The sequence below is a fragment of the Rousettus aegyptiacus genome, unplaced genomic scaffold, assembly GCF_014176215.1.
Source record: "Rousettus aegyptiacus isolate mRouAeg1 unplaced genomic scaffold, mRouAeg1.p scaffold_m13_p_7, whole genome shotgun sequence".
NCBI lineage: Eukaryota > Metazoa > Chordata > Mammalia > Chiroptera > Pteropodidae > Rousettus > Rousettus aegyptiacus.
In genome coordinates, this window is record NW_023416310.1 from 96,931,694 (window position 1) to 96,955,008 (window position 23,315).

At 34.8% G+C, this 23,315-nt stretch overlaps 1 protein-coding gene and 1 pseudogene across 3 annotated transcripts in view; both read right to left on the reverse strand.

Moving 5' to 3' along the window:
* Positions 1–1,442: 1,442 nt before the first annotated feature.
* Positions 1,443–23,315, reverse strand: part of ANKHD1 (ankyrin repeat and KH domain containing 1) — a 90,292-nt gene continuing 68,419 nt past the window's right edge. For 2 of the 3 annotated variants that reach the window (XM_016166321.2, XM_036224673.1), the window contains 19 exons: positions 22,408–22,553; positions 22,136–22,247; positions 21,508–21,653; positions 20,858–21,000; positions 20,221–20,434; positions 18,887–19,062; positions 18,516–18,678; positions 16,774–16,869; positions 16,189–16,305; positions 13,846–14,020; positions 12,618–13,074; positions 11,992–12,138; positions 10,120–10,269; positions 8,345–9,957; positions 5,021–5,197; positions 3,721–3,921; positions 3,002–3,177; positions 2,195–2,359; positions 1,443–1,923 (listed from right to left, as the gene is read on the reverse strand). In XM_016166321.2, coding sequence (XP_016021807.2) covers positions 1,864–1,923; positions 2,195–2,359; positions 3,002–3,177; positions 3,721–3,921; positions 5,021–5,197; positions 8,345–9,957; positions 10,120–10,269; positions 11,992–12,138; positions 12,618–13,074; positions 13,846–14,020; positions 16,189–16,305; positions 16,774–16,869; positions 18,516–18,678; positions 18,887–19,062; positions 20,221–20,434; positions 20,858–21,000; positions 21,508–21,653; positions 22,136–22,247; positions 22,408–22,553 — 4,634 coding nt within the window. In that variant the 3' untranslated portion in view covers positions 1,443–1,863. Of the gene's footprint in view, positions 1,924–2,194; positions 2,360–3,001; positions 3,178–3,720; positions 3,973–5,020; positions 5,198–8,344; positions 9,958–10,119; positions 10,270–11,991; positions 12,139–12,617; positions 13,075–13,845; positions 14,021–16,188; positions 16,306–16,773; positions 16,870–18,515; positions 18,679–18,886; positions 19,063–20,220; positions 20,435–20,857; positions 21,001–21,507; positions 21,654–22,135; positions 22,248–22,407; positions 22,554–23,315 lie in introns of all 3 variants that reach the window. The other variant, XM_036224672.1, reaches the window with a different exon arrangement.
* LOC118606335 lies at positions 7,877–7,995 on the reverse strand (annotated as a pseudogene).

Sequence of the window (23,315 nt, forward strand, 5' to 3'; positions counted from 1 at the left end):
TAACTGTATAGCTCCTGTTTCTTCCTAATCCTCCTGGGGGTTTCTCATAATTGCCCCCTCTTCTCATGGATTCTATTTCCTGAGCTGAGATAAAATTTTTCATTCTGTTGTCCTCAAGGCACAGAAAGTAGGGTAAAAGCCTCTTCCAGATAATCCAAATGTATGGTAGATAGTTAAGGTAAAACAAAACTCACCTTTTGTCCCACTAAGTAATTTCCTTAATATCATCTCTCACTAGTGTATGCTTCATAAAGAGTAGTGGCATTCGTTTTACTAATATTAGGTGATTTTTATTGTTGTTAGTAGTAAGTGGAAACATGATATATAGGTGATCCAAGGGGTCTTTTCTCCCCATCAAGATAAAGGGGTCTCTTGAGAGCACTACAAAGGCAGTAGCTTCAACACCAATGATACTTTCCAAATCCATTCAAAATAGAAAATAAGGAAATGAGCCTAAAGAAGCTCTCTCATATGTAAGATGATATGGAAGATAAAAAATCCAGGTATGTCCAACACAGAGCAAACATGGTATGTCTCAACTAATGGTGGCTCTGGGAGCCACATAGAGAAGACTGAGAATTCCTGTTGGTATGAGAGAAGTCCTACTTGTATGGTTCTGTTCCTAGTTACTATTTTTGTGTGCATCCTTCTTTGCCTTGATATGTGCTTTGGCTTCTCTAGCGGCCTCAAGCATTTGTTTTCTTTTTTGGATTGCCTATATATAAGACCAGGAAATTCAACTGTATTAAAACATGAAAAGTTGATGGCTGTTCTTTTCAGTGGGATAGTTTTTCCTTCTCTATTGCATCAGATTCTTGGCATAACATATGGTTTGGCCAAAACAATTCAGTTAGTGTTCCTGTGTTTAGCTTGTTAAACATATTGGCTCTTCATACTTAGGGCCATGGAACTAAGCCCAGAATTAGTCACATATTTATAAACATTACTGAGCTGATTTGACAGAATACAACAGAATTATAGGAGTCACCCCTGACCCCTCCTATGTCCCAACTCAAATAAAACTTAAAACACCTAAAACCAAAATATTTAGACGAAAAAGTCAGGAAGCACAAAAGGAACCTGAAGTTGATGATTTGGGTGCCCTTACGTTTGGTCAGCGTCATATGATTGAAATCCTACTGTTCTTATTGACATACTCAAGATCCATAAAGAACTAAATCTATCAGTGGCCTATCTGCTAATGTCAGATAAAACACATTGCAGGAGCTTAAAACTTTGTCACTTATAAAATGATACGGAAGAGAAAGAGAACAAGGAATGTTTAACCAATAGAAGATAAATAGTCTTAAAAGTGCTTTTTCAAGGCAGTCAAAGAATGGACTCTAAAGTGTAAAATGTGAGAAATCCAAACTGGTTCAATATGATTGTGGACTGGGTGGTATCTGCATGACCACTGAAAGGATCACACCTCACTTCTAAAACACTGTTCATCTTTTTATTGAATATTCTGGTAAATATTTCACATTAATACAGGCTACATTAAGTAGAGCCACTATATATGACAAGAAATTTACTCAACTTTTTCCTTTAAGTATGTAAACAACTGTACATGTATTTACCACCCTAAAAGGTTGAAACATGTAATCATCTAATTCTCTTCTGCATACAAGTAGCATTCAGTATGTTTAGCCAAAAGCACTAAGTTCAAAATGGCTAAACTAACCAGACAACATAATCAAGTGGCTAGGAAATCACTTTTTTCTTATACAATGGGCAATCAAATTTCCATTGCTAAAGCCTCAGAGAAAATTTCTTAGTTAGGCACATTAAAAAAAAAAAATCCCCAGGGTTCTTCCAAGGTCATAGGTTTCTCAAACAAGGCTAAAGAAAAGACCTTCTAACTTAGTTGACATATTTGAGATGCATGTTTCCAATATGAGGTGCCCACGTGCCAGGCCAAATCTGAAAAGGGGGAGGAAAAATTGGAATTTCTAATTAGGAATCTTTAGACATTTACAAAATGAATATATAAATGCAATGGCAATTCACTGTTTCTGCCTAGGGAGAATACACATATATGAAATAAAATGTTTAGAGGCATCATCTCGATATTGAAAAACTTAATTTAGATCAAGGTGGTCAGATGTCATGATTTTTGATATTCGGAACTTACACTACCCAAAAATGACATGACAAATCTGAAAAAAATAAAGGAGTATTAAGTCCATTTTACCTGCTGGGCATCAGTGCATTCAGCTGAATTTTGAATAACTTTTATCATAGGGTTCCAAGCAGGATCTGGGTTGTGAAGTCCATTAAACAGAGGGCCTCCTGGAACATCAGCAAGCTGAGGATGAGAGGGTATTATGGTGCCTCCATACATGGAAATTGGCAGACCCTAAAACAGCAGAAAGAAGTGTTAACCATGAAGTAATTATAGACGATGATTCCATAATACCAGTTTAGATTTCTTTAGTTTCCCTTCAATCAGAGGATCCTATAAGTACAGCACTGAACAGTGTTGAGAAACCAGAACAGTGTTGAGAAACCAAAAGTGGTTATCTGTATCAGCACCACTTTTCAATGAGAAGAGAAAAAAACGACTAAATCCAATATCAAATTATCAGGAAATTTCCCATATTTAGTTTCACTGATAAGCTTGTGTTAAGGAAAAAAGGGAACTCTACACAATTGCCTGAGGCCATGATTTGGTTTTATGGCAGCCAGGAAGCTTTTAGAGCAGATAAGAGGGCATTGGGAGCTCACAGCCAGCTTTCTGAGGGACAGAGGGCTCCCTCAAAGCTGTGGCAGCAAAACCCAAATCACTCAGGCTTTCTGGGAGGACAGGGTCATCTTCAGGATAGTTTGAGGATGGACTACTGTGGACAACCTAATCAACTCTTGAAAATATCTGGCAAAGTCATGGAAACAAATTATTTCCAACGAAAGGAAGAATGATTTCAATACAAACTATTCCTTAACATGTGCTACGTTGGCTGGCAAAGTGTTAAACAAGTTACAATGATATTTGTCAACTCACTTTAGAAAAATCCACAAAACTGCTTGCCATAGGCTGATGAAAAATGTTAGAGGGGGCTACCATTCCAGAATCATCTCTCTCCATTGGCTGATGCTGGGAGAATGTGCTTGGGTCTGATAATTGTTGATGCATTGGATGGTTCCCTATCACAGACTGTGACCAACTTGATAAGCTTTCTAGAAAAAAGAATTGAAACAGGGTTTGATGTTTATTTGTAGAAAATAACAAAACATTACCACTTGATTGTTTTTCATACTAAATTTTATCAAAATCCCTCTTCTGAAGAGCTCAGGGCATGTTCATGACAATCTCTGCAAACCAAGTTCCTGGAAAACTGGGTGAAGCCCTTTAAGTACCCCAAACATTCTTTCTTGTCCTTCAAAAGATTAAGTGCTCTCTGAAAGAACTCAAAAGACTATCCCATTCTACAGCGAAAAGCTTAAGAGGGAAAGGAAACACTTTGAATCTTTTACTTCTAGCCAACTCTGTTATTTTGTATATATTATATATTATTATTATATATATTACATATATTATATATAATCCAAATTAACATTCCAGAATCTTTGACTGGATTGAATTCTTCAAAAATATAAACACTGCTACTAATTGTTAAATGTAGGAACTAAGCTTTTTTGTTTTAAAGAACTAAGTTTTAATGGCAAAAACCTACAATTTACTTGAGATATCCCTGAAGACAGAGGACAAGGTAACTGTACCTGACATAGCATTAACACCAAATGACCAGATTCCGCTGTGTCCAACAGGAGCGACAAAACTGGTCCCCACAGGGGCTTGTGCGACAGATCCTCCTTGCCGAATCCGGGCTAGTCTCTCTGTTCCAATGGGGGGAGGTATCTTCCGATCCTGACTGGCATTACCTCCTTTTGGCTGGCCCAATGTTGGTGGGGCAGAAGTGGCTGAAAGAGGTGAAGATGATCCCGAAGAAACAGATGGAATAGGAGAGTCACCTGGTGGCAAAATATTTCTCTATTGTTTTATTACATATAAAAACTAATGATAAGAACATGAGAAACCTTGTTGGAAAGAGCCATTCCACAACACAGGTTCTGTAAAAAAAAAATAGCCTTTATAATTTTATAAGATTACTCAAATGAGAATATGTAAATTTTATATAAACATTTTTTATGCCACTTCTGCCTATATCAAGTATAAGCAAATACTCTTAAAAATTTCCAGATTGAACTGAACAAGGCTAGAAAAGAAAAAGACCACGTTTATTCTTATTCTGGTTCTAAATAATCTTCTCAAAACACATTTTAAATGAACTCACATGTGGCAATGTTTGCACAGTACCTGGCATATTGTCTGTAAAAAAGCTGCTGGCCCTCTATACATATTAGTTGTTTTCTTTTTTCCCTTTTCTATAGCCTTTTGTATTCATAATGAAGAAAGGTTAAATATTAACAAAGCATAACAGAATTCAGTTTGTGGCTGTTTCTTAATGGGACTGTCAGGTAATATGGGTAGTTTTCCTTGTTAAAAGAGCCAGTATTTACTGACTACTTCATGATGCTCATTAAAAAAAAATCAAATCCTGTTTAAGTCCTGTTAGAACTTCGTTGATTCTAAAAACTGAAATAAACAAGTTAGAACAGAGGAATACTTTTACTTATATATGGCAATAATACGATTGCCTAATATGTAAAAATAAAAGAGGAATCATACCAAATTGACCAGATATATAAATTCAGCTTCTTTCCAGACTTAAGAAATTATTTCACAATACTGCCCCTGTGAAGGGTCTTTCTATGAAACTACTTGTAAAACCTCTTCTTGACTCAACTCCCAATATAAACATGTCTGGCGTAGAATAGCTTGACCCTTCTTAAGTGTTCTATCCTACAAATGACTGACCATTTTGCCATGACTGCAATACAAACCTTGGGCATCTGCATACCATTTAGATAACTAGAGTTACAATATAGCATTCCCTGAAACAAAAGGTTTAATAACTTATTCAAGACTCTTTGGGAAGAGTTCCTCTAGGATCCCTACATGAGTTTGAGGCGCTTGTCCAAGGATGGGGAGAAAAATGTTGTCTGTTGAAACTAGGAGTCCCAACAGGAGCTGGCCCTTGCAGGAAAACGCGTGTTCCTGGTATGCCGGAAAAACTTGTCAGAGGAGCAGAAGAGGAAGATGGGGAGCTGCCTGATGGGTCAATGGATGGTAACCCTGAAATAAAACAGGTCCAAGACATCCGATTAGCCAAGGCTTTAAGATGGAAAGTCCAAGGTCCACTTAATTTCTCTTTAAAAAGAAGAATGCATGCTGTTAATTTTGTAGAGTACAGTAAAAGAATCCATTCATGTGATACTGTTTGGTATGGCCCAAACCCACTTTTTTTTGCAGTCCAGAAAAACATCACCAAACAGCACTAGATATAGAAAAGTGAGCCCAATGTTTAAGAATGGCGGCCTCCTGTAGCATGTTCTGATAAACCTCAGCTTTCACTGGAAGGGACTTGAGTGAGAGCAAGTTGTGATTAAGTGGTGCCCATCAATAACTTTTGCTTTCCCTTTTGTGGAAATTCTCAAAGTACATTTGTGCATCTACATAACTTCAGTCACTTCCTATGGAAGATGAATAACAAAACCGACATGTTTCCTTCATAATGCTATTTTCAGGATTCCATCTGATTAAAAAAAAAAAAACAGTTGAAACTATATATATCAAAGTTTTTATTTACTTTGCATAAGTTTCAATTTAGTGGTCTTTTCAAATTCCATTGCTTTCTCTGGAGAATGCATTTGGGAAAACAGACAAGGTTCTGAAAAAGGATTATAGGTGCTTACTTCAGGAAAAAGTAGTTAATAGCTACATTAAAAAAACATAAAAACCTCTCTCAAGCAAGTCTTATTCATCTGATTAAAGTATACAATTCAAAGGCTTTTAGTATATTCACAGGGCTGTGCAGCTATCACCACAATCAATTTTAGGATGTTTGTTTTTACCCTAAAAGTAAATCTGTACCTGTCAGTCTCCACTGTCCTTTATCCCATATCCCTACCTCTAAGCAACCACTAATATACCCTCTGTTTCTATAGATTTGCCTATTCCGGAAATTTCATATAAAAGGAATCATACAATGTGATCGTTTGTGACTGGCTTCTTTCACTTGGCATGCTGTTTTCAAAGTTTATCCATATTGTAGCATAAATCAATATTTCCTTCTATTATATTTCATTATGTAGATATTATAGTAATATATAGTAATACATTATGATTATATGTAATATATATCATAATGATAATATCTCATTATATAGATACACCACATTTTGTTTTTCCATTCATCAATTGAGGGACATTGAGTTGTTTCTACTTTCTGGCCATTACAAATAACGCTGCTACGAATATTTATATACCAGTTTTTGTGTAAACATGTTTTCTCTTTGGTATTACTGGATTATATAGTAGGTCTTTTTAACTTTTTGAGGGGCTGTCAAACTGTTTTTCCAAAGTGGCTGTATAATTTTAAATTCCCACCAGCAGCATTTGAAGTTTCAGTTTTTTTCACATTGTTTCCCATTTTTTTTTACCTATAAACCAGGAGAATAAACTATATTCATGAAAGAAGAGCATCAACAAAAGAAACCATCCACGCAGTTAAGAAATTAGATCAAGCTTAATCAAGCCTGGATCCCAGAAAGGTCAAGGATTAATGCTTGCTTTTATTATTATTTTTATTAGTATTAGTATTATCTTAATTAGCAATAAATAATTTTGATGCTCTGAATCTGAAAAATTAAAGTCCCCAAACTTTGTTTTCTACCAAACTAGATGGATGATATCCTTGACTTTTTTCTTTTCCAGACATTCATCACCTGCACATCTGTGATACAGTATGTGAAGTACAAAAACTCAAACACTGGAATATGAGAGACTTGAAGTCCGACTCTGGCTAAGGTACTCTAATTTCATATATTAGTTAGTGTCAGATAAGTTAAGAATTAATGCTATTTACCACAGCCTGAGATGTGGCAACGAGCTCTTCTTTCACCTTGGGACCTTTGAAAATCTCTATTAAAATAGTTTCCCCAAATGAAAAGTTAAAATAGATACCTATTTATAGAAAAATAAATCTAGAAAATATTTTGGACCATAGATAGTCTTATGTAAGCTTGAATTTCTATTAGAAAGATGAAATAACAGCTATGTTTTCCTGAAAACATAGTAAATGGAAAGTAAATGGAAAAATACCAGAGATGAAAGCTAAGGCTGGCTATACCATATCCATGAATTCACAAATTTTAAATAACATAGATCAGTTTGTAATTAGCAAAAAAGGAAGGATGGACTACGGGACAGTTTTCCAACTAAAAGAAAAATTCTTAGTGCTAATAGTTCCCCTTACCCTCATTCTAGGTCAGCCATAATTTCTAATTTGTTTTCAGAAGAGTGCAGATGGGACTGAAATTTGGCTCTTACACTCTGGAAAATAGATTCTGGTTTCAAATATCTCCAAGCTAACACTGGCCTCATATCTTTCTGTACATTTTTTCAGCAGCTAATTTCTGATTTCGAGAAATGAACAGATGAATCTATGCTGGTCTTTTTAAAAGTAGAGGCCACAAATGACTGCAAATAGCTTTATCTTATATAAATAATAGAGTACTATTAAACAATACTTAATATTTGGTCTGAGCACCCAAGACTGAAAACAAAGAAAGAAGATTATGAGCTGGTGCCTAAACACCTTTGTAACTTGAATTTTTTAAATTTGAGAAATGTAAATAATCACTGTGATTTTTATTTATTTATTATTATTTTTAGGTGAGGCAACCAACCCTTGGTTGACCTCACAGATTGCAAGGACCTTGTCAGCTTACAATCCTTATTTTTTATTTTTTACACCTATAGTACCTGGTCTTTCTAGGTGGTTTCCCATCCAAGTACTAACCAGGCTCGACCCTGTTTAGCTTCTGAGATCAGACGGGATTGGGCTTGTTCAGGGCGGCATGGCCATAGACTGTGATTTTAAAAAGTCTATACATTTGGAGTCCTTGAGGCATCCTATGTGTCCTTTATTATTAATATCTTAACACCAATTCTAAGAAAATGGACTGCCCCAAGGTCCTTTCTATGAGGGATACAGAGATCATACAGAGCTAACTCATTATGTGTGAGTGACTTACCTGGAGCCACTTTTTGGCCTACTCAATCAACAATCATTAAAGGGTCTTTCCTATTTATGATATATTTTCATTTCTTTAAGATTATGCAATATTATATACAAAACAAACGCTTTATTATCTTGGAAGATTAGATGATGGCATTAGAGCCCCAAATTGAGCAGCAGCAAAAGTTCTAATAACTTACCAACTGGACTAGTAGAAACTCGCTGGGCAGGTGGTCTGAAGCCAGGTGCCTTGGAGTTGTCAGGGTGCACGTTTTCCAAGTGTCCAAGTACAGAGTTACCCAGGAACGCTGACTGAACAGTGAAAGAGGCATCTGCAGCAACTCTTGAGGACAGTGGACCATCTCCCCAACCTTGGTTAGCTGGTACCTGACTGCTATCAAAAAGACTACTGAAGTGATTGAAAAGTGTGGCTGGGCCAAACGTAGGTGGCAATGATTTATTTGCCGGGTTAATGTGCATCTGAGAACCATTCATAATGTTCATGGCTGAAGAAAGCTGCACTGTAGCTGGTGGGCCTTGAGGTGGTGTTAAAGGAACTGGATTTGTAACAAAAATAGACTGGGGATCCTGGTGTATAGTTGCATTTGGTACCACTGAGTAAAAAGAACCTCTGGGCTGCATTCGATGAGAAACTCGAGGTGCTGGTACAGCTAATTGAGGTAAATTATTGGTATCCTGATTATCAGCAGCAACCAATCTTGGTGATGCCAAAGTCAATGGAGCAGGTTCGGAATTAGATGCAAAAGGCATTGACATAGGACTTGAGTCAGACACACTGGATGGCTGGGCCTCCTCCTGTGTGTTGTTGGAGGGAGGAGTGGGACTACTGGATGGGTGAGTTTCTGGAGCTCCTGGGGTGTTACTGGCAGAGCTGCTGCAGCTATTTGCAGTTGAAGATGGGGTACACAGGTTTGCTATGGGCTGGTCCTGTGTGGACACTTTCTCTTTAGGAGGTGGCATGACAGAGAAAGACTCCATCTTTTGTGAAGAAAGCTGTGCTTGAGGAGTACTTGAGGACAGAAATGTGGTGGGAACTTGCCCACTAGTGATAGGTGCAGAGGAGACTGAAGGCAGGGAACTACAAGTGCTTGTTACAGAAGAAATCACTGTTGCTGGAGGACTCGTCTTAGGCACACAGGCAAACAACTGCTTTCTGACTGATGAAGGAGTCCGGGTATTAGTCACACACAGTTGCTGACTGGCAGCAACTACAGAAGAGACAGTGATAGGACAACTGGCAGTAGCTAGTCCAGCAGACTCTGAGGGTAAAACAGTTCCACTCTGGTTAGGTAGACGGCCTGTATTATTATGCTTTGGAGAGTTATTTGTGTTGCCAGGATTCACAGGTCTCACTGGGAATGGTCCCCAAGTGTTAGGAGAGGGTGAAAAGGTTCCTCCAAACTGGGCCATGGGTAAGCGAGGATGCCGAATCTGTTGCATAGTCTGAGCAGCCAGCAAGGCAAAATGAGGGTGGGGATAAGCTAAGGGTAGAGAAACTGGGAAAGAAGAACGTACATTTGTTGGAACGTTCTTATTAAGTTTATTACTGGGCTGGAACGTAGATAATGTTGTTGCCTGTGAAGTTACAAGAGGTGGAGCACCCAAGGGAAATGCATTTTTACTGGAAGTTGCTGTGGTGCCTACTCCAGATGAAAAGTTTGCATGAATAGATTTGGTGCTGGTAGGTGTTCTGATGTGATTTTTAGGAATCAAATCTTCCAGTTCCTTAGCAGGATCTTGAATAAGTGCATTGATAAGCTGAACTGCATATCTTGTTGATTCTGTACCACCCCTGAAGAGAAAACAAAACAAAACAAAAAAAACAAGATTAAAAAAACATAAAACAGGTAATCTTTACCATAAAATTCTTGATTCTACCACACCTAATAAAAGTATACTTCTAATAAACTATAATTTCCACAAAGAACTAGCAATATACATTCTTTACAATTACCGTATTGTGATCATTCTCTCGCCATTCTTATCCTTTTGTTTATCCACATCAATGTGGGCACCAGTAACATCCTGTATTGCAGTGATGTTGCATCCTCCTCTTCCCATTATCCTGGAAACCACCGAAGCTGGAACAGACAATTTCTTTGACCTAAAAATGAAGACTACACATGAGCTTATGAAATCAAATGTCTTTGAAAAGATGTCTCGGTAAGTATGTTCACGGACATTTATAGAATGAGATTTCTCAAATCTTAAAGTGCAAATTACTAGAAATTTTTAAAAATTGACCTCTTATCATAATTAACTTAGTACAGGTAAAAATTGCATTGCCATTGAAAACAAAAATTATATTATCTAAGTATTCAAATTTATCCAAAATATCATGTTAAGTAAACTGCAGTGACCATAAGTATTAATTCTTTCTAAATTAAAATAATGTATACCATATTGTTAAACTTCATACTAAATAACAGAGGCTAGCTTATCAATATCAATAACATATACTTACAAATATATACTTAAAAAATAAAGCCTTAGATTTGAACTACATTAAAAGCAACTCACAAGTAGAGCCCAGGACTTCCACTTGTGTGTAAGGTAAGCAGAGCCAGACAGAAGACCTGAGCTGAGGCTGACCCCTTGGTATCTGACAAAATGGCCTGACTACCCCACAGAGTTATTAAAGTAACCCAGTATTTGCTGGCAAGACTATATGAGAGCAACACCCATTAATTTCACGTGGGCATTGCTGAAGCCTAGGATTCCCCCTTTGAGGGAGGAGGGACCTTCCAACTTGAAATATTCCTTCCAGAAGAATGCCCAGTGGCAGCCCCTAAAATATATTTCATAATCAAAATTTATTATCTTAATATAGACAAGGTGGGAAGAATATATTTAGATATTTTGAAAGCTAGATCATAGACTAGGCTTTATGACATGAATAATACTTAAACTGATCTGATCATCAAGTGTGCATCACTTCTGTGTGCCAAGACGTCTTCCTTTTTTGTTTGCATTTATTTAATGGACAGAATAAAATTTTGTTCGCATTTATTTTTTACAGAATAAAAACCCAGAAGTCTCGGTCTTTGGTGATTAAATGCACCTTAGCACATCTATGTCTTGTCTTGATTCCTTGCTATAAAGCATTAGTAGAAGCTAGAGGTATCATCTGGATGGTGCAGAACATTTAAAAGCAGTGGCCCCTCTCTGCTTGTATTCATTTCACCTGTATGGTTTAAGTACAAAGCAGTGGAAATGATGGAAATTGGGAAATTGTCAGGGTTAGCTGCAGGGGTGTGGTAGTACTTTTTTTTTTTTTTCTTTTTTTTTTTTCCTTTTTGAAGAATGAGGTGGTTGTAATTTTACAGGTTCCCTTACCCCTTTTTATGGTGATCTAATTGCATTGGTGAAAAGCAGCTAACCAGATCCTAAGAATACGTTCTGTACTGAAGTCTTTATTTAAACATTGTAAATGGATAAGCCTGACTGAATGAACCAAAAGGGGACCATTAAAAAAACATCGCAACACTCACTAATAAGATTGTGACTTTGCTGTCAAGTGTAGAATCTTCCCTTGAAGAAGAAGCTTGTAACCATTTTGTATGGTTTGTCTAAACTTCTGTAAATCTTATGTTTTAATAGAATATTTTTTGTCATTCTAAAGCCAATATTTGTTGTGTTGTATAAAATACGCAGGCAAAATTTGCACATTGCTTCTCATTTTGCTTTAGCCTACTCTAGATTTAGTATGGCGCTACGGTTTAAAATAATAACTACATTCACATTATTCATTAATTAATTGGGTAACCATCTCACAAGAGAATCTGTATGGTCTATGAAAGTTTAAAAGATGACCAATTCTACTTACCTTCGTACAACTTCTTTCCATCCTTCTTCTCTTTTTTGTCCCCTTTTAGGACTGGTCAGGGTCAGCTTTATGTTTGGAGAGTTTAATGGCAATGACACTGACTTGTAGCTTGTTGATAAGGAATTAGGATTTACTTCACCTTCAAGTCTGAAAAAAGAGAAATATCAAGTCCAATAAAAGATAAAATTTAAGTTAGAAACTCAAGAGATTATTCCTTTATAGACAAAGTTATGCTGAAATAGTTGAATTAGAATCTGGCATTTCAAATTATCAACAATTCAGAAAAATAACACAGGGCAAATAGTCCATCATGTATTTTAGTATTAAAATGGATTCAGAAGCCAAAAGTTGTACTATAAACAATAAAAATGACAGTTAAAATCAAGATGTGCTAATATTTTCAACTTCAAATTGAATCATAAAAATTTCTAATAATCTCATTTCATAGTTAACACATGCTTAAGATGGCATTGATGAATTTCAGTTTTGAATATTGAAGACAGATAATGTCATGGTGGACTTAAACTGTTTTAACACAACTTGTGCTTGAAGTATGTACTTCAAATTCTTGAGCCAGGCATGAAAAAGGACAGATGGATATAGAGTTAACGATTAGAAACATTTACCGGGTTTGAGGTTTAGAAATAGTGGCACTTGTTTTTTCGTCTTGGGAATGGAGTAGCAGTGACGGGTATCTTCGATCACCAGAGGAATTCATATCCATAGCGAAGTTTAACTCTTGACTTTTACCACCACTGCTACTCTCACTGTTGCAATCTGTGCTGTCCAAGTTATCTGAATCACTATTTCCACCTGCACCACCACCTCTGGGTTCGCCATTTATTTTATTTTTATCTGCCTTCTGCTGTGCTAAGGATATATGTTGTTCTGGTAGTATTAAAGGTGCAGTGGGAGGGGTCTCTTTTGTTTTGTTCTTCTTATTTTTCCGATTGGTGCTGGGGGTTGTCACCACGTTGGCCCGTTTTTTCCCAAACACATTGGTGAATGTTGCAGATGTTGCTGAGATGCCAATGGTGGTGGTGGTGGTTGCACTAGGAGGCTCTATGGGAACTTCTTGCTCCACTGAAATTATCAAAAAGGAAAAAAACCACATTGAGAGCCATAGATCTCAAAATAAACTGTTAGAGATATACCTAAATATTTCATAATAATTCAGTCCCTTGGTCATATTTTCCTTTCATGAGTATTCACTAGTAAATAAAGAAATCTTTACTGTTGTTAGAACAAATATATCTATCATATTTTGATGTCTAAACTGGTATAAAACATTCACATCATTAACATTCTTAACATCTGAAATGCTAGTCTTATGAACTAACCAAAAATAACGATAGTTTGAATTTAGGAAGTTTTTCAAATAGTATTTTGGAATTAGAATTCAAATACAACATAATTATTTGCCTACTATAAGCACTGCTAGACTGTATAATAAACAAATCTGAGAATAATGAACTCCATTGCTATAAGGCCTTGAGCCTGAACCCTAGCTAAAAATTCATTGAGGAACTGGGCCTCTTCCAGTTTCCAACTAGGGGAAAAGAGAATGGGAAGACCCTGGCAAACTTCTTACTATATTGCTTTTGGACATACACAATGTTTTACAGGGTGACTTAAATTATAACTGAACTTCAAATTATGGGCTTGTTTTCCTCCTCTCCCTTTGTGTCGCTTTACAGTGTAAAATATTTAGCAATATTTACTGTAAGAGTCAATTGTCAATTTCAGATTAAAGCAACAATATTTAACAAGAATTAATTAAAGCAAAAAAGCACTCAAAATAAAGTGTTAAACACAGGAGAGTTTTATTACTAATTTGAATGGGTTATTTCTTACCATCTTCATCATTCTCCTCCTCATCTTCATCCTCTGGTAGTTCTGAATTCTCCTTAGGTTTGTTTTCTTCATCTTCTTCTTGTTTCCTTTTCTGCTCCTCTTTTTTCTTTTTTCTCTTTTCCTTCCTTTTCTCTCTTTTAGCTGCAAGAGCCTGCTTTCTGCTCTCTTCTCTTGACTATGAATAAAGTAAGTATATCATTTTACCAATAATGTAATAATTTAAAATAAACAATGATATTTTTGTTTATGACATGAGGTGCTTCCCTTGGATGTCAGTCTCAAAACACATTTATGAAAGTAACAAGAGAAACAAATAGATAAATTGGATATCATCAAAATGAAAGTTTTTTGGGTTTCAGAGGAACCATCAAGAAAGTACAAAGACAACCCATTAACTGGGGAAAAATTCTGCAAATGATTCATCTGGTAAGGGACTTGTATCAAGAATAAAGGAGTCTCTCCTTAACTATGGTCTCACTTTCCGCAGTTATCTACAGTCAGATCATATGGCTTGCAAAGCTTAAAATATTTACTACTGGTATGTCATAGAAAAAATTGCCAACCCCCTATGTAAATAAGAAATGGGCTGAGGATTGAAATAAGAGATTGTATATCAGTTAAAAATCATTTCATCACTGTTGGCACAAAACCAACTGGCTATTTAGGGAACTACTGACCATGTCCCTGGGGTAGTTACACAAAAATAAAAATTATAGATGTAGATAGGACCTTAGCTGTCACCTAACTTCAAACTTCACTTTATTTAAAAATAAATATATATTTTTTCTTTCTAATTTTAACTGTAATCAAGTTCATCATGGAGGCACTAAAATTTAATTCCCTAATGATAAAACTTTAAGGTTTATACTTTTCCCCTTATTATAAGCAAGGCAATGATGAATGTCCTTATATACATTCATATCTTTGAGCATTTGTCTATTTACCTTAGGTTAAATTTCTGTAAATGAAATGGCTGGAGTAAGGGTATTCACCTTTTTATTTATTTTGTCTTAAAATCTTTCATGCCATTTTATTTTTATTTTTTAATTTTTTAAAAATTTCAACTTATTTTTTAATTTTTAAAAATTTTAATACTGACATTCAATATTATATTAATTTTAGGTATACAGCAAAATGGTTAGACATTTATATAACTTATAAAACGACCCTCCCAATAAGTCTTATACCCATCTGACACCATACATAGTTATTACAATATTATTGACTATATTCCCTATGCTATACTTCACATCTCCAAGACTGTTTTGTTAACTGCCAATTTGTACTTCTTAATCATTTTCCCGTTTTCACTCAGCCTCTCATGGTATTTACCTTTTTAACTGATTCATTTGTCAAAGCACCTCCATTAATAGTTACATTAATTTACATCATACATTTAAAAAATCATACTAGAGGACTAATTCTCTATACTCTTGCCATCAACAGCTATTACCAGACCTTCAGATTTTAAGCTTTGGCAGACTGGTCAAAAAAAAATTTAAATGACTCTTTTACTGTGTATTTATTTATGAAGTTGAGCATTCTCCATCTATTTACTGAACATTTTGTATTTCTTTTTCTGTGAGTTGCTCATTTGTGTGATTATTTTTTATTCTGAGCAAGTTATCTTTTTCTGTAATTTATAAGCAATCCTTCCTTCTGTTCTTAGCTTACAAAATTTGATTGGTATTTTTCAAACTAAGAATTGGTGTCAAAATTTTAGCATCTTTCCAAAGGATCTTTTTCTTCCTTTAATCATCAACAGAATATCTTCATGCTAAGCTTTCTCTTGCATTCCTAGAATAACTCTATTTGATCATGGTGTTTGCTCTTTTAATATAAATTCTGGATTCAATAACAATACCTTCATTTTCTAGATAAGCAGACGGAGCATCAAAATAAGGGATCTTGTTTTTTTAAATCTTTTCCATTATACCACATAACATAGGACACCTGACACTTAATCTTAAATTAAGGATCTAATAAACCACTTATATAGCCCAGATCTTATAACAAACAAATAATTTCTAATGTTTTACCATTTTTTCTCAGACTGATGTTAAAGCCACTTAGGCAGTAACATCATTTGGTAAATTGTGATCTGCTTGAAAACTAGTTATTCACTTATATGGTTCAAAATATTTTTTACTTAGTCCACCATCTTGACCCCAAAATATTTTTTGTAAATGATAGGTCAGAATCAAAAAATGATGGTGCTTTGACAATCTAGCAATCATTTCCTTTGAAAGAGATTCTGTTAAGGTAATTGGCCATATAGGTTGCAAATTTATTCTAGCAGATTTTTAACAATATCTAATAAGGAAAATTCTTCTTCCCACTCACCTTTTCCAGATCAAGTTCCTTTAAAAGAATACTTGCATTCTTGTTTGCTTCTGCAGCCTGCTGGTCTTTAGCCTTTACAATTGTCTCAACACATTGGTGACATTTTTTCAACAGTTCCTATAGTGAAAAATGGAATTATGTCAAAATCGAAACACATAATATAAACAGGCCAAATAAAACTTGAGCTGATGAGCACATCAAAGTCTAGGCCTTAAAGATCATATAACTGAAAATTCATTAAACCAAAATAAAACATCATTTGAGTCCAGTCATGTATCAATCTTTTCTTAAAATAAGGCACCATTTCCTAAAAAGTTTCTTTGTTCTTAGAAAATTTTCTAAATCATGCTAATGTTCTAGTAATAAACTTTAGCTGCAGTCACTGTAATTATGGTCAACAATAGCAAGGGAATAATTTATCAAAAGTATTAAACTCATTGACCATTTACAAATGGAGAAACTAAAGCATAGAAGGATCAGGTGATTAGTCTCATAGAAGAGAAAAGGAACAGACTGTTAATTGCACATTTTGACATATAATTCCACAAAGAACAAAAATGTGCTTCAACAGCATATTAAACCTACCTTATCTGTAATTGTTGCTATGTATCTCATGCATTCAATATCAGAAGGGAACTGATTGACTTCCTTCACCAAATATTGGACAACCTTTACATGACCCTGTAAGAAGTACAAGGAAAAATACATAAAAGAATCCCTTGAAATTTTGCCCACATGCTTAAAAATTTAAGAGTAAAGGGTATAGGAATACTTCCAGGTAGTTTACTAAATTTGAAATTATGAAAACAAGAACACTGTTGAGTTTATAAATAGAAAAAGATAAATACAACATACTTAGGAATATCAGGTGCTATTTCCCATTGCTATATGCTATTTTCCATTGAAAGTAGAAAAGCTTTTGTAGAAGATATCTCTTAGAATAAATTTATTAATAAATTAAAAATTGGTAATATGAAATGAACCTCAGTTTAAAAAAGAAATTAGCTCTAAAACAAAGAGAATGTTCTAGATATCAAAGCATTATTTTGGCTCTCGCCTCAACATTTATCTGAGTCCTATCACCTAAATCTAGGTAAAACATTTTCTAAATGCCATTATCAGGGGCTATAGAATCTAATAATCTAATAAATTGAAGTATATCTATTATAACCAAATTCGCAGTTTCCCCTCCTACCAAGGTTATATAACATTCTCAAGAATTAGTCTGATGGTGACGAAAATCAGAAAAGAGGTTGCCTCCAAGGCAGAGAAATGAGAACACATATGATGAAACTCTGTAGGATTATAGAAGTATTTTATATCTTTATGGGTACGGGTATATGTATTATCAAAACTCATTACACAATAAACCTTAGATTTGTGCTTTTCATGATATGTGAATCACACCTCAATTAAAAGGGAAGAAAAAACTGAAAAAAAAAATTAAGGTCAAAAAATATTTTAAGATTTCCTTCTAAGACACATAACTTACACTGCTCTCATTCAGTAGCTATTAGTTGCCACCTAGTATGTGTTGGGCATTGTACTAAACAGTGGGTATAAACAGTGGTGCAAAAGATAGTCATGAATCTCGGTCTTCATGGATCTTCCAGCTTAGCTGAGGCAGATAGGCATTAAAAAGTATACATGTGTTTGAATGCATGATTACAAATTGGGATAATGAAAATAATAGCGTACTATAAGAAAGAAGGACCTTTTTCAGATTGGGTGTCAGAGAAGGATTATCTGAGAAGTGACATTTAAAATGGGAGCTAAAGGATGAGTAGAAGTGAGCCAGGTGAAAAGCAAGGGAAAGAACATTTCAGGAAAAGAAAACAAGTGAGAAAAAGCCCTGAGGCAGTTAAAAATTTAGTTCATTCTAGGCCAGCTGCTGAAGTGTAGTGAGCAAAGGGGAAGGGTAGCATAAATGACTGGTCTGGGAAGCTGGCATGAGCCGTATCATGTAAGGCTTTTTAAAATATAACAGACAAGTGAGCTTTAATATATATAGGGATCCACTCGTATTTTTCCTTTTTAGGTAGACAAGACATCCATCTGCATATAATATTTTGTCCTTAAAGCTCATGTTTTGTGTACAACATCATAACAAAACTGGTCAAGACACCAAGTGATTTAATAATAAAGTTGCTGGTGGTGAACTGTCATATAGCTCTTAGATTTAGCCTAAAAGAGAGAGGAAAGACAGCAGTGGTTTATATATAGAAATAGAGTTAATTATCCAAGATCAATTTATTTTTCTCATATGGTTTCAACTTAGAATTGACTTAAAATTATTAAACATGATTTTTCCCCCCATGTCAAATTACCTTGCGAAATGCTGACATAAGAGGTGTGATTTTCCGGTTGTCCGCAGCATCCACATCAGCACCTGCTTGCACTAGCAACTGCACCACATCGAAATGACCACCATTAGATGCCAACCAAAGAGGTGTGTTTCCTTTCTTGTTATGAACATCTATATGGGCTCCCCTATCAAATCAAAGAATGTTAATGTAGTTTGTTTCTTATGAGAAGAGGCAGACTTTTTCTATTTTTCTTTGTCTTTTATCTTTTACAAAATACACAAATAACGTTCTTTAAAATGTCAGTAAAATGGAACAATTTTATTAACGTTAAAGGCTGTGGAAACGGAAAAAGATTATAGGAAGTTCTATATATAAACATAAAATTTACCCACCTACTAATCAGGAGCTCACAAAATTTGTAGTGACCTTTGTCCGCTGCTATTGTTAAAGCAGTATCTCTTGAGGAAGGCACAGGGGGGGCATTGACATCTGCCCCCTTATCAAGAAGAACTCTTCCAACCTCTGCATATCCTCCAGAAGCAGCTTCCATCAAAGGGGTAAGACCAGTCTGTTTAAACCAAAAATTATAAAAGTAAATTAATATAATTTCTTTAAAGACATTTGACTTGTGTTTTCTATTTGATTTTCTCTCATAAAAGAGCTAAGCAATATTCATAGTCTTAAATTTCACTAAACAGCAAGTGAAAATTATTATATTCGGTTAGACAAACTAGAATGAATTAACTCATACTACCTCATGCTAAAATAAAAAAAGCAATTTCATAACTTCTATGCAGTTATAAATTACATGAGACAACGTCATTGCAGAATGAACAGAGATTAAAAATGAAAAAAAAAAGGCATAATGTTCAATGGAAAAACTTTTTTTAGAATATACTTTTTCTGAGACTGCAGTTTGCTAGGTAACTGAAGGTAAATTCTTTCAACCCTATTCAAACGTAGGTAAAATAGATTAAAATATCATTTTATAAACTTTATGCATATTTATCTTTTGCTCATTAGTCTCTTGACATTTTTGCCAAAAGACATTTCTGATATCATTTCCAAAATAATATGGATTTCTCCAGGACTCCTACTAAATAAATGGGTCATACTTATAATATTTACCATATAAAAAGATAGATAGCAGGAAAGGCTCATTTCTCTTTATGTGATGAAAATTCTGAGGGATTTTTCTAGTTTTTCTAGTGTTGTCTAAGTAAAGAAATTAAAAACACTGACATACTAACTCCTATTTTCTAAATGCCAGATAGTCATGAAATTGTCAGAATCTGTCATGGTCAGATTAGGTTTTAGCTGTGCTAAATTTAATTTTTTGATTGGGGTTTTTACCAATGGTAAGCACATGCCACCTTGAAGGACTCTACAAAATAATCTTAATTCAAGTATATAATTATAAAAAATGTCATATTATGGAATATCTTACTACACTCAAAAGTTGCAAACTGGAGGATTAAGAGAGCCACTCAAGGCTGAGGCTGGAAAAAATACCAATTCTGTTGTCTTTACTGTCCTTAATAAAAGTCATGAATGGTGGGTGACCATGTGTCACTGACCACTGTATAGCACAATTCCCCAATCTTGCATTGGGGCATCAGTTTTAACTTATGACAATTTAAAACACCACCTCCAATTTGAGTTGAAATGCCATGCTCTTTCTATCAGAAATATACCTGAAGTAGTTGACAAGTTATAAAATGCTTACCTTTGCCCTATGTTCGACATTGGCTTTTCGGTCCAGAAGCAAACTCACTACTTCTGCTCGGCCTTGGAAACAGGCTAAGGTGAGAGCTGTGTTCCGATTGGTCTCGATTTGGGCATTAATGTCTGAACCCATATCAAGCAGCAGTTTCACTGCAGGAACATGTCCATTCATTGCAGCCAACATCAGAGGAGAAATACCTAATTTACTCCCAGTCCTAAGAGGGGGAAATGTGCTTAGAAAACTAAAATAATATGTTGCCTATTATTTTTTCAAAAGCATCAAAAACAAAAGATGAAGATGTTTCAGTAAAAAGACAGGTTTCTAACACTAATGAATGATTTTATTTGTTTAGACTAATAATTAGGAATAGGAAAGTCTCACAATTTAAAACATAATCCCTATTTAGAGGTTATAAATTTCCAACTATCCATAACAAAGTTCTTTTTGAATGACACCTCTTTCAAAACATCTACCTTAGCTGAAATAAGCTGTGATTATTTATAAGCACATTATAGGAATAATTGTTGGCCTTGCAACTTTAGTACTATCTTAATTAAAAATGCCATCTGTCCAAATATTTAGGGGAAGACACTTATTCTAAATAGTAACTTACTAATAATGAACAGGTGATAGATACCTTGAATTAATTTCTGCACCAGCATTAAGCAGAATCTTAATGATATTAACATATCCTCCAGATGCAGCGAGACTCAGTGGTGTATAATCAGACACATTTCTATGTTCTTTATTTGCACCTCGAGCCAGCAGCAAGTCTACCACCTACAAAGTAAAACATGAACAGAGAAATCCAGTTTACAACAAAGGGCTCAACTTAAAATAAAGGAAGCACTAAGAAATGGGATCCATAACTTCCTTGTTTAAATATCTGACATTTTAAATAGGCCCTACATACTCAAATATCAATATTAGAGAAATGGATTCAATTTCATATCAAGGAATTCAGAGTGCTTTGAAATCCCAACTGTATTGAAATAACAAGATGCTACTCCTATTTGTCAATTGTTGAGTGATGAATTTGCCTTTTCTATGTGTTAGGCTTGTGGTTCATTCAGTCCCAATAAATGTAAAGACAAAGAGAACTTTTATTTTGTCTAAAGAATAAGAAACAGGTTCCTTAAAAGGGCATTTATTATTCTTATTAACTTCAGTATATGGAACATTTCAAAACACATGTAAGTTTCTTATTCATATAGCTAAATTACTAAGCATATGCATATTTAAAATACAAGCAAAATGTTTACAAAACGAAAATGAAAATTAACACACCTCCTGACGTCCACCAGAACATGCCAATGAAAGTGGAGTATCCTTAGTTCGTTCAGATTGTGCTTCTATATCTCCACCTTTATCTAAAAGGATTTCAACAACTCCAACATGCCCTGCTGTTGCCGCTAGGATCAGTGGTGTGAAACCTAAATCGGAAAACAAAAATCTCAAACAAATTTGTGGTTTTTACTTTTTAAGCCACTGTTTTCAATCTTCTATTATTTTAGTGGAAAAAATATTTAGGGCAGATACTTATAGCTATTTAAATAAAATTTTTCTAAATTCTAATTTTGTTAGTGACAAAATCTATAAACACCTAATAAAAGGGAAATGCTCAAATAAAACTATAAAGTTTATACACATAATGAACGGATACCTCTGCAAGCTCTACTTTTAGGTTAAAGAGAAAGGCAACCACAATTTGCTGTACTGCACTGATGATATACAGTTTAATTTTTGAATTTTTGGAGAATAATTTGGCTCTGTAGATAACAGATCTGGATTTTCCTCATTGAAATAATATGCTTATCCATATTTTCACTGAGTTGATCTAAAAACTACTTATTAAGAGTGATAAAACTCTTTTCTGATGTAACTACACTCAGGTTTTATTTCTGACATTTCTTACCTTTTTTGTCTCTGTGTTCAATTTTAGCATCTCGCGCAATAAGTACAGATACAAGTTCTTCATGACCCCCTGCACAAGCTAGTGTTAATGCCGTGTCATGATTGCTCTCAGTCTGGAAGGGAAAAAAAATAAGTTGGATTTTGTTTTGTTTACAATGGGGTTATCAACTGAAGAGCAAATAATATTTTCACAATGAATATACAACAATTTTCCTTTCCAAACAAAGAAAATCAAAATGTGCTAAGTAAGTTTAGATAAAGCAATCTACTCACATGTGCATCAATGTCAACTGAAGGATACACAGGAGGCATAGCCTGGGAAGCCACATTGCTTGGAGACAGCGAACAGGGTTCAGGTGTAAGACATTCTGTAGTCTGAGAGGAACTGTTTGAACCAGTGGGCACTCTGCTACTCACAGCTGAAAAACAATATTCATATTACTGAATTCTACTTAAAACAAGTCATTTATGTACAAAAATACAGAAAACATTAAATTCTATAGCAGTAATATAATGTAGTAAATCATAAGCTTTGGAGTCAGATGGACCTATGTTTGAATCCCAGTTCCACCACTAACTTTCTGATCTTGAACAAGTAACTAAACTACTCAGAGCTTCAATTTTCCTATGTGTAAAACAGAGGTGGATAATAATAGTACCTGTCTTGTAAGGTTGCGGGAAAAACCACTTGAAGTAATGCAGGTAAGATACTTGGCACGGTGCCTGATATTTAGTGCAAACACAACAAATAAATAGCTGCCTTTTACGTTGTCAATAGGGAGAAAATAGTTTCTAATAAAAATAAAGAAATTTTATATTGTAATTTGTGAAAGGTGATTAGATAATATCCTGAAGATAATGCAAAAAAAAGGGGAGGGGGAGAACAAGTTAGAATATTTCTCCATAAACCTTAAAGGGTGTATGTTTCTAAAATTCAATATTTAGTTTGAAAATTTGCTAAGATGAATCAATGTCTGAAAATCAAAAAATAACTTTTATTTGGGATCTCATCTGGTGTTTGAAAACTGAGTTAACTGAAATTATATTTTTATGTCTCTGTATATTTGTTATCATTCACTAGAGATAAAATTTGCCACCTAGAGCAGGAAATGGGACCTAACTCAGAGGGATGTTGTGAGCTGTGTGAGAGATAATATATAAAAAGCACACTCAATACATGC